At 46.1% G+C, this 11,996-nt stretch overlaps 1 protein-coding gene across 1 annotated transcript; it reads right to left on the bottom strand.

Moving 5' to 3' along the window:
* Window positions 1-362: 362 nt before the first annotated feature.
* Window positions 363-4,861, bottom strand: LOC120018852 (extracellular calcium-sensing receptor-like). The gene is made up of 11 exons (XM_038962072.1): window positions 4,632-4,861; window positions 4,228-4,519; window positions 3,732-3,974; window positions 3,476-3,574; window positions 2,992-3,307; window positions 2,737-2,909; window positions 2,351-2,581; window positions 1,605-1,728; window positions 1,317-1,510; window positions 921-1,199; window positions 363-791 (listed from the first exon to the last, which is right to left on the bottom strand). Exons 1-11 carry the CDS (start codon window positions 4,859-4,861, stop codon window positions 363-365), a joined length of 2,610 nt encoding a protein of 869 aa, XP_038818000.1.
* Between the last annotated feature and the right edge of the window lie 7,135 nt (window positions 4,862-11,996).

Raw genomic sequence — 11,996 nt, 5'->3', positions numbered from 1 at the left:
TGTTTCTTGGTGGTTTCTAATTGGACATCATGTGTTTCTTGGTGGTTTCTAATTGGACATCGTGTTTCTTGGTGGTTTCTAATTGGACATCGTGTTTCTTGGTGATTTCTAATTGGACATCGTGTGTTTCTTGGTGGTTTCTAATTGGACATCATGTGTTTCTTGGTGGTTCCTAATTGGACATCATGTGTTTCTTGGTGGTTTCTATTTGGACATCATGTGTTTCTTGGTGGTTTCTAATTGGACATCGTGTTTCTTGGTGATTTCTAATTGGACATCGTGTGTTTCTTGGTGGTTTCTAATTGGACATCATGTGTTTCTTGGTGGTTTCTAATTGGACATCATGCATTTCTTGGTGGTTTCTATTTGGACATCATGTGTTTCTTGGTGTTTCTCTCTGGTCTCAGAAGGATGATGTAACATTTTGGAGCAAACAGACAGAACAGCAGCCCAAAGCTGGAGGCCAGGATGGCAAAGATCTCTACAGCTACTGTGTACTTCCCAGGAGAGCTGACGTAGGCAGGGATGAAGGAGATCCACACGGCACAGAAGATCAGCATGCTGAAGGTGATGTACTTGGCCTCGTTGAAGTTGTCTGGGAGTTTCCTGGCCAGGAAGGCTAAGAGGAGACAGAGGGAGGCCAGCAGGCCGATGTAGCCCAACACCAGAGAGAAGCCAACCACAGAGCCCACCTCACACTCCAGGACGACCCTCGGCCCCCGAGCCTCTCTGCCCCTCCTCTCAGCAGGTCGGGGTGGAGCTAGGGCCAGCCACAGCACACAGATCAACACCTGTGTAAGGGAACGGAGGTGGATGGAAAACTAGTTATATTGAGTTATCTTAATGAGTTTTCTTGAAAACAAGTAATATGAAGGAAACAATTACATTCCAATAGAATAGAGTAAAAACTAGATGTTCACCTGGATGAGTGTGCAGAGTGAGATACCCATCCTCTGCTGGGTGGGGCTGAAGTATCTCATCAGGTTCTCTCCAGGCAGAGTGGCCCTGAAGGCCACCAGCACCACCACAGTCCTGCTGAGTAGACAGGAGATGCAGAACACAAAGCTTATACCAAACAGGGTGTGTCTCAGCATGCACGTCCATGGCTTCGGCTGGCCAATGAAAACCAGCGCGCACAGGAAGCAGAGCTTGAGCGACAGCAGGAGCAGGAAGCTGAGCTCAGAGTTGTTGGCTTTCACCTGTAAAGAGACAGAAAATTATAATTTAGACAGAGTGATGTCAGAAATCACATCCTTATATGACACAATCTCATCTCTGTCCAGTACCTCTATATATGATCATATGATTCAACTCACCAGGGCCGTGTGACGGTGGTAGAGGAAGGTGGCCAGGGCACCGGCTGTGAGTGTTGCCCCGGAAACTGAGATGACAGACAGGATGACACCCATGGTGTCGCTGTAGGAGAGGAAGTCCACCAGCTGGGGGATGCAGGCTGTACGATCAGGGTTGGACCAGAACCGCTCTGGACACCTAATACACTCAACTGACCCTGATTGAGAAGGAAGAAGAATGAGGAGTACAAATCCGGACCAGTCGGGTATGAGGAAAAATATGAATTGGAATCAGAACCCTAGATAGACTACCTGTTGTGTTGCTGATCTCTCCCTCAGCGCAGGACAGACAGTCGAAGCAGCAAACAGGCTTCCCCTTCTGTACCGCATGCCTGGTACCAGGGGGACAGTCAGCACTGCATACAGACACAGGGACCTACCAGAAAGCGGAGAGGACGATGTCATCATTATCATCATCATTGTCATCATTGCTATTATCATCATTATTTCACAGGCAGGCAGGCTTGCTGGGCCCCTTTAGGGACTATGTCAGGAAAATGACCACAATAATATCTCAAATTCAGTATCATGTTCCTCCTGAGTGGCTCAGCGTTCTAAGGCACTGCATATCAATGCAAGAGGTGTCACTACAGCCCCTGGTTCAAATCCAGGCTGTATTGCATTCGGCCCATAGGGCGCACAATTGGTCCAGCGTCTTCCGGGTTTGGCTGGGGTAGGTCGTCATGGTAAAAAACAATTGTTCTTATCTGACTTGCCTAGTTAAAAAAAGACAGCGTTCAGAGTCATGTTGACTTTCTGTCTGAGATAACATTCCCCTGTTATTTATTCGGTCTTCTTTATGTCTTTCTCTTTTCTGTATGTCAGCTTCAGGGTGATAAACTCAATAATTCTCTCTCTATCAGTCACACACGCACACACACACACACACACACACACACACACACACACACACACACACACACACACACACACACACACACACACACACACACACACACACACACACACACACACACACTAAACTGAACTGTTCTCACCTCATCTCCGCTGCCCCCACCCCACACCACTTTATCCATGTCGATGTGGAACTGGTCGTCCGATCCCTCAGAGGACAAAAACTGTCCGACCTGGACAAACTCTGCCGTCCCCTCGGGGGTCACATGCCAGTTGATGATGTCATAAGAGGCAGGCGGATCACCATTCATGTCGAAGTGGAAAGATTCCCCCACAGGAGTACTGAAGTTCACTCCCCTCAGATAATGAACAATCTCAAAGAGAAAAGGGCATTGGAACAGGATTAAGAGTTAGAACCAGTTGTGGCTTTTGTTCTTTAGAACTCAAACCTTACAAAGTGTCTTCACTGTATCCTGACTGGAAACATTAGTGTTGTTAACTTGAAAACAGATCAACATGTTATTCTCACCTGGCTGGGCTGAAGCTTCCTGATATCAGGGCACTGTCCACCATTAAAGACTCCGTCCCCTGGTCGACAGGCCACCATATCCTGTATGGCGTAGGCGATGGCGTACACAGCCTTGTACACATTATAGCTGGCTCTCAGCTGAGACACGTCAGCATACTGGCTCTCCCCCTCACCTAGGATTGACACTTCATTTTACTGAGATAACATTGGGAATCAGGACAAAAAACAGAGATTTAGGTGTAAAGTCTCCCTCACGTATGACCTCTGACCCAGTACACTGTCGCCTGGACGACAGCGTCATGCTGAGGTCAACCCCCAGAGAACACCCAAACATCTCTTCCCACAAATCCCTCAGGAAGGGGTCGGACTTCTGGTAGTCCCCGTCTGGATGGAGGCGTGTTAGGAAAGGCCCCAGGCCGGGAATGTCAGCTTTCTTCAGGGCAAAACCGATTGTCCCGGCAAGAGAGGGCAGGTTCATCGGGGCGGCAATAGTAGAGTAGGTGACCCAGGATTCTGAGGCAATCCACTGCTTATCTGTAATGTTCTGGCGGACAACCTCTTCCATCAGGGCCTGGAGAATGAAATCGTTAAAAAGATCAAGATAGTCAAGCTGAAATGCATGATTATCAATTAGGACATTATTGTGTCTATAAAGGGCATCAAGACATGGTAAGACACAAGGACACTGCTACAGCTGTGTTACAAATCATTAACAATACTCTGACCGGTAACTGCTCACCCCTGAATGTCCCGTGAATCCTACAAATGCCACCACCACTCTGGCAGTAGATCCTCTGATGGTGTCCACAATGTGCCTGATCTTTCTCTTAGACGGTAACTTGGGGATGACCATCAGTGAGAGAAAGGGAAGAGAGTCAGAAAAAATCAGAGAGAGCGTTTCTATTAGATTAGAAGAGAGAGTCAGAGTGAAAGAGAGAGAGAAAGAGAGAGCAAAAGAGAGAGTTTACTGTCAGATCATCAGAGTGAGGTCGTACCTTGGGGAGGACCTCAGAGTAAGCGACACACACCCCAGATCCCTGGAGCTCTTGGAGAAGCAGCTGAACCCCAAACTTGCCATAGTCATCATCCTCTGAAACTAGTCCCACCCACACCCATCTCAGCAGACGCAGCAGCTTGGCCATGCCCCGAGCCTGGAAGGCATCGCTGGGTACAGTCCGGAAGAACGAGGGGTACCTCAAGTTGTCACTCAAACACGCACAGGTGGCAAAGTAACTCACCTGGGAGAGAACAGAGTGAGAGAGACAGAGAGTGAGAGAGACAGTGAGACAGAGAGAGACAGGGAGTGAGTTCGACAGTGAGAGACAGAGAGACCGAGAGCGAGAGTCAAGGATAATTATAATTTGTAAGAGGCAGAGAGCAGAGGGAGAAGGAAAGTAAACGTTAAAGAGAGAGACATCTAGAAAGAGATTGAAATGTAATGTGAAAAGAGGCATCATCTCATCCCAACCTGTAATCCAACCCCTGCCTCACCATGGGTAAATCAAATGGCCCGAGGGTCTGTGCCACCACCATGGAGGCTGAGGAGTGGGCATCCCCGATGATGACGGGAACCTCGGGGGTTGTGCCACACTCTGTGCCCACCACGGAGGCCTCTTTGCCGGTCACCATGGCTAGGGCTGCCCCCAGGGTGATGCCCTCTGACCGACATGTGTCAGCAGCCAGGAACCCCAGGGTGAGGTTAGGCAGGAGGGCTGGGTCACGGTTAATCTCCTCCACAGCAAAGATCATAGTCTGGAGCCAACGGTAAGCACGCTGTTTGAAACTGACAGACGGAAGAAAGGAAGAAACGGAGAGATAGGAGGTAACTTAATACACATTACATTCACGTGAAAACACAATGACAAAAAGCTGTTATCACACAACATGCTGCATACATTGTACAGGTAGAATATTCCTTAATGCTCCTGAACTCCTGCTCTGGCAGAGGGGCTTCCACATGGATGGGGAACAGGCCCCCAATGACCACATCTCCTGCCCGATAAACACTGCCGGAGACCTGCTTAGCTATCAGCCGACAAGCCCCCTTTCCACCTCCATACAGACCCCGGACACACCCAGGGACATGGAGGCAGTAGAGCAGCCACAGCCAGCCCCAGAGGCTCATCACCTGGAGAGAGACAAGGCCGAGGACTGGGAGAGTTCCGTCACCTGTTGCAGAGAGACCAAACCAAGACCTTGCAGACAGAACACTCTGTAGACAGAAAGACATGATCAAAAAGTGCTTTCAATGAAGAGACACACCATACAACACAGACACCTGTAACCAGACATGTGAAACAACAGTTATAGATACACAAAACCTTGTTCTACCTCCTCCCTACCTGGCAACAGCAAACTTTATCCTGGTGAGGCAGACAGACAGACAGACAGAGAGAGAGAGGATGTCTGTCAGTCTGGCATCTCCTGCAGAGAGTGTCAGAGTGAAAGAGGGAGAGGAAGAGGAGAGAAGGGGAGCTGCTGATATAGGGAGAAATGAGCCCCCGGCTAAAAAACAAGCACACAGCCACCAGGGGGTGCTTGTAGGGAGGGAGCGGCAGGAGGGGGTTAATTGGGGACTTGTTATTGGAGGATAACTTGGGGAGCAGATAATTGAAGGTAATTGGAGGAAGCCTGTGAGGGTGATGTTATTGAAGGTAATGTGTAATACAGGAGATACAGTATCTGTTCTTCAACAACATCTGATGGATCCATTCAGACAGATATTACATCATACTGTACTATAAATTATTTTAATAAGTAAAAAGTGAAATTGTGACTAAATGGATTAGAGAGATGCATGGAGAGAAAGAGAGAAATAGAGAGAGAGAGAGAGAGAGAGAGAGAGAGAGAGAGAGAGAGAGAGAGAGAGAGAGAGAGAGAGAGAGAGAGAGTGAGAGAGAGAGAGACCACTTCTATGAAAATTGGAACACACTAAACGAACATTAACACAAAGACTTATCTATTCAAAATAGAGGTGTAGATAATCCAGCTCAGGTACATCCTGTTTCCATTGATCATCTTTGAGATGTTTCTACATTTTGATTGCAGTCCACTTGTGGTAAAATCAATTGACTTGATGTGAATTGGAAAAGCACACACCTATCTATTTAAGGTCCCACAGTTGACAATGTATGTCAGAGCAAAAACAAAACCATGAGGTCAAAGGAATTGTCTGTAGAGCTCCGATACAGGATTGTGTCAAGGCACAGATCTGGGTAAGGGTACCAAAACATTTCTGCAGCATTGAAGTTCCCCAGGAACACAGTGGCCTCCATCATCCATAAATGGAAGAAGTTTGGAACCGTCAAGACTCTTGCAAGAGCTGGCCGCCAAGCCAAACTGAGATATCGGGGGAGAAGGGCCTTGGTCAGGGAGGTGATCAAGAACCTAATGGTCACTCTGACAGAGCTCTGGAGTTCCTCTGTGGAGATGGGAGAACCTTCAAAAAGGACAACCATCTCTGCAGCAATCCACCAATCAGGCCTTTATGCTAGAGTGGCCAGATGGATGCCACTCCACAGTAAAAGGCTACACAACCGCACCGCATGGAGTTTGCCAAAAGGCATCTAAAGGACTCGCAGACCATGAGAAGCAAGACTATCTGGTTTGATGAAATCAAGATTGAACTCTTTGGCCTGAATGCCAAGCGTCACGTCTGGAGGAAACCTGGCACCATCCCTAAGGTGAAGAATGGTGTTGGCAGCATCGTGCTGTGGAGTTGTTTTTCAGCGGCAGGGACTGGGAGACTAGTCAGGATCGAGTGAAAGATGAACGGAGCTAAGTACAGAGAGATCCTTAATGAAAACCTGCTCCAGAGCGCTCAGCACCACAGACTGGGGCGAAGGTTCACATTCCAACAGGACAACGACCCTAAGAACACAGCCAAGACAACACAGGAGTGGCTTGGGGCCAAGTTTCTGAATGTCCTTGAGTGGCCCAGCCAGAGCCCGGACTTGAACCCGATCGAACATCTCTGTAGAGACCTGAAAAAAGCTGTGCAGTGACCCTCCCCATCAAGCCTGACAGAGGATCTGCAGAGAAGAATGGGAGAAACTCCCCAAATACAGGTGTGACAGGCTTGTAGCGTTATACCCAAGAAGAGTCCAGGCTGTAATCGCTGCCAAAGGTGCTTCAACAAAGTACTGAGTTAAGGGTCTGATTACTTATGTAAATGTGATATTTCCAGGGTATTTGTGATAAGTGATTTTTATTTTTTTAACTTCCTAGCGCTAAGGGTCAGATTATTTTTTATTTTTTAAATAACTTGCCCAACGTAAACAGACATTTTCTCTGGCCCAGATCGTAGAATATGCATATAATTTACAGATTAGAATAGAAAACACTCCAAAGTTTCCAAAATTGTCAAAATATTGTCTGTGAGTATAACAATACTTATTCTGCAAGCGAAAACCTGAGAAAATGTAACCCGGAAGTGATAAAAAAATTTTTTACTGTGTTTCCTGGCCCGTCTAACCTCCATTTAACCTCTTTGGGCTCAAGGGGCAGTATTGAGTAGCCAGATAAAAGGTGCCCATTTCAAAAAGGCCTCGTACTCAATTCTTGCTCGTACAATATGCATATTATTATTACTATTGGATAGAAAACACTCTCTAGTTTCTAAAACCGTTTGAATTATTTCTCTGAGTGAAACAGAACTCATTCTGCAGCACTTTTCCTGTCAGGGAGTGAGATTTCAGAAATCCGGGTCCCTGTTCTGAGATCAGTTTATAAGTCCCCATGCAAGCTATGAGGGTACATGCACTGCATACGCCTTCCTCTAGATGTCAGTAAGCGGTGAGACTTTGAATGGAGTCGATTGCGCAATCTGGGACCTTATATTAGACCGTGGAACAGGAAGTACCGTTCTTTTCAACAGTGCGCTTGACGCATGAAGACATCAGAATGGCGTCCTGCAAACGCTTTCGTTTTAGTATTTCTATATCTCCGGTCATGTTTTTATTCGTTATAGGTGTTAAAGACATCATAAGGTAGTTAATTTAAACCGACTTATAGCAGTTTATAGCAGTTTATTGCGATTTTCTGGGATTTCTTTGCCATGCGCTTTCACGAGTTGGACACCACTCCAGTTGGCGGCTAACGTTTAGCGGCTAATTCGACCGGACAAGAGGACATCTTTCAACCCAAAGACAATTGTTTTGAAGAAAGGACACCTTGCCCAAGATTCTGATGGAAGCTCAGCTAATAGTAAGCAGTCTTTATGCTGATAATTCATTGTTCTGTTGAAAAATGTCAAATGCATGAAACGCCATTGCTTGCAGTGTAGCATTGTGTTATCGCAGCCTGTATTGCGCAGTAAGGTTAATTTTAAAAATGTAATTCGCCGATTGCATTAAGAACTAATTTGTCTTTCAATTGCTGTCCAACCTGTATTTTTTTAGTCAAGTTTATGAATAGTTTTCGATAAGAGTAGGTGGCTTTCCAAGATGGCGCCGGACAGATTGCTTGACGTTATGGACACTATTCTCATTGTATAAGCACAATTTGTGCCGCTAAATATGCACATTTTCGAACAAACTCTATATGCATTGTGTAATATGATGTTACAGGACTGTCATCTGAAGAATTCTGAGAAGGTTAGTGAAACAATTAATATATTTTGGTGGTTTCTACGTTATAGCTATTTTTGCCTTGAATCAATGCTGTTGTTATGTTTGCTATTGTGCTAAGCTAATATAACGCTATATTGTGTTTTCGCTGTAAAACACTTGATAAATCGGAAATATTGTCTGGAATCACAAGATGCCTGTCTTTCAATTGCTGTACACTATGTATTTTTCAGAAATGTTTTATGATGAGTATTTAGTTATTTGGCGTTGGTGTCTGTAATTTTTCTGTCTGCTTTCGGTGCAATTTCTGACTGTAGCTGCAATGTAAACTATGATTTATACCTGAAATATGCACATTTTTCTAACAAAACATATGCTATACATTAATCAGATTATTGAAATTTTTTCGGGAGTTTTGCCGTGTTCCGTTCTCTGACTTTGTTGACGTTGGAGAGATCCGTGCCACTTGGCTAGTGCGCATGCTAAATGAAGAGGGAAAGTTGCCGTTCTAAATCCAAACAACGATTGTTCTGGACAAAGGACACCTTGTCCAACATTCTGATGGAAGATCAGCAAAAGTAAGGAACATTTTATGATGCTATTTCATATATCTGTCGTAGATGTGAACTAGTCGTCGGCGCCCAACGTTTGGGTACTCTAGCTATACCGAAGCTGCATATCGTAATGAAGTTATTTTTAGAATTCTAACACTGCGATTTCATTAAGAACTAATGGATCTATCATTTCCTATACAACATGTATTTTTTAGTTATGTTTATGAATAGCTATTTGGTCAGAATATGTGTGTCATAAAAAGTGTCAGAAAAATATCCGGATGTTGTGGGAAAAAGTAGCTAAGTTAGCACAATGTGTAACCACTGATTTCAGCTCTAAATATGCACATTTTCAAACAAAACATAAGTGTATGTATAACCTGATGTTATAGGACTGTCATCTGATGAAGAATATCAAGGTTAGTCAAAAAATATATATATTTTACTGGTTTGTTACGATCGCTAACTTTTGCTACGCTAACTTTTCGCTAACTTTTGGCTTGTCTTTCTGGCTATTGTGGTAAGCTAATATAACGCTATATTGTGTTTTCGCTGTAAAACACTTAATAAATCGGAAATATTGGCTGGAATCACAAGATGCCTGTCTTTCATTTGCTGTACACTATGTATTTTTCAGAAATGTTTTATGATGAGTAATTAGGTATTTGACGTTGGTGTCTGTAATTATTATGGCTGCTTTCGGTGCAATTTCTGATTGTAGCTGCAATGTAAACTATGATTTATACCTGAAATATGCAAATTTTTCGAACAAAACATAGATTTATTGTATAACATGTTATAAGACTGTCATCTGATGAAGTTGTTTGTTGGTTAGTTTGGTTGGTTCTTGGTTAGTTAGGTTGGCTTTGTGCATGCTACCTGTGCTGTGAAAAATGTCTGTCCTTTTTTGTATTTGGTGGTGAGCTAACATAAATATACGTGCTGTTTTCGCTGTAAAACATTTTAAAAATCGGACATGTTGGCTGGATTCACAAGATGTGTACCTTTCATTTGCTGTATTGGACTTGTTAATGTGTGAAAGTTAAATATCTTTTGAATTTCGCGCCCTGCACTTGAAGTGGCTGTTGTCATAAGTGTACCGACGCCGGGCTGCAGCCATAAGAAGTTAACCCAGAAGTCAGCTGCACCAATGTGTCGGAGGAAACACCATTCAACTGGTGACCCAAGTCAGTCTGCAGGCGCCCTGCCCGCCACAAGCAGTCGCTAGAGTGCGAAGAGTCAAGTAAAGCCCCACCGGTCAAACCCTCCCCTAACCTGGATGATGCTGGGCCAATTGTGTGCCGCTCTATGGGACTCCTGGTCACGGCCTGTTATGACACAGCCTGGGATCGAACCAGGCTGTAATGACACTGCGCCACTTGGGAAGCCCCGTTATTCTTTTATCCTGAAAAACTCCACAGTCAGGGAGAGCGTGGTCTGATAGCCCAGGGAACACTCAAAGGGCGAGAGACCAGTGAAGGGTGTTGCGGGCGTATTCCACCCACACGAGTTTCTGGCTCCAGGTGGTGGGGTTGGCGGTGACGAGACAATGAAGAGCCATTTCCAGGTCCTGATTGGCTCAGTCTGACTGGCCGTTAGACTAGGGATGAAAGCCAGAGGACAGGCTGGCAGACGACCCAATGAGCGTGCAGAACGCCTTCCAGAACCGGGACGAGAACGGAGGACCGTGATCGGAGACTATGTTGACCGGAAGTCCATGGATCTGGAAGACGTGCTGCACCATGAGCTGAGGGTAACTTGGGAAGGGGAATGAAATGGTAGGCTTTGGAAAACCTATCCACGTCCATGTTAGGATGGCTGTGTTGCCATCTGATGGAGGGAGACCATTGAAGTCCAGGGATATATGAGACCAGGGGCAGTGAGGAACAGGGAGTGATTGAAGGAGGCCCAAGGGAGCTTGCCGCCGAGTATTATTCTGTGGACACAGTGCAGGCGGCGGCGAACTCGGGGACATCAGGTACCATGGTGTCCCCGAAAACGAGAGCCAAAAACGTTGTCGTCCAACGGGAGCCAGGATGGCAGGTGAGTTTAAAGGAATGTGCCCATTCCAGGAATGGAGAACGGGCAGAGTCCGGGACAACCACAGCAGGGCTATACAAGCGTGAGAGCACGTCAGATTTGACATTCTTGGACCCAGGGCGGTAAGAGATAGTGAAATTAAAACGAGTGAATAACAGGGCCCATCGAGCCTGCCTTAAGATGAGGCGCTTGGCGGTGCGGAGATATTGCAGGATTTTAATGGTCAGTCCACACTAGAATGGATGTTCTGCCTCCTCTAACCAGTGCCTCCACTTCTCCAACAACATCTTAACCACGAGTAGCTCTCGATTTCCCACCTCATACTTCCTCTCAGCTGGGTTTTGACAATTGGAAAGGTAGGCGCTGGTATGCAGTGTTTGGTCTTGGGCAGAACACTGGGACAGGATCTCCCCCACTCCGACGTCTGAGGCATCGACCTCCAACACAAACTAATGGGACGGGTGCAAATGGATTATGATGGGAGCTGTCGTGAATCGATGCTTGAGGTCAGAGAACGCCGGTCAGCTGCTGGAGACCACATGAAAGGAACCTTGTGAGTGCTGAGAGGGGGGAAGCCAGGGCGAGGTAATACCGGACGAAGCCCCGGAAGAAATGAGCAAACCCCAGAAAACGTTGCAGCAGCACTCTGAATTTGGGTTGAGGCCAATCCACCACCGCTCTCACCTTGTTAGAATTCATCTGAATAGTTCCTGCAGCGATGATGTATCCTAGGAAGGAGATGGTGGAGTGATGTAATTCACATTTCTCTGCTTTAACCAAAAGCTGTTTCTCCAGGAGTTGCTGGAGGACCTGTCGGACGTGAAGGACTTGCTCTTGTGCTGACCAGGAAAAAATAGGATGTTGTCGATGTAGACAAACATGAATCGGTTCAACTTATAACGGAGCACATCATTAACCAGGGCCTGGAACACTGAGGGAGCAGTCAGAAAAGCATCACCAGTTACTCGCGGCACACGCTAGCCATGTTGAAGCTGTCTTCCATTCATCTCCTTCCCGTATCCGAACCAGATGGTAGGCTTTCTGAAGTTCCAACTTCGAGAAGATGGTAGGCCCCTGCAGACGCTCGAAAGCAGAGGAG

The sequence above is a fragment of the Salvelinus namaycush genome, chromosome 23 (assembly GCF_016432855.1).
Source record: "Salvelinus namaycush isolate Seneca chromosome 23, SaNama_1.0, whole genome shotgun sequence".
NCBI classification, from domain to species: Eukaryota; Metazoa; Chordata; class Actinopteri; order Salmoniformes; family Salmonidae; genus Salvelinus; species Salvelinus namaycush.
The sequence above is the reverse complement of the archived record's forward strand: the minus strand, read 5'-3'. Positions and strand labels throughout refer to the sequence as shown.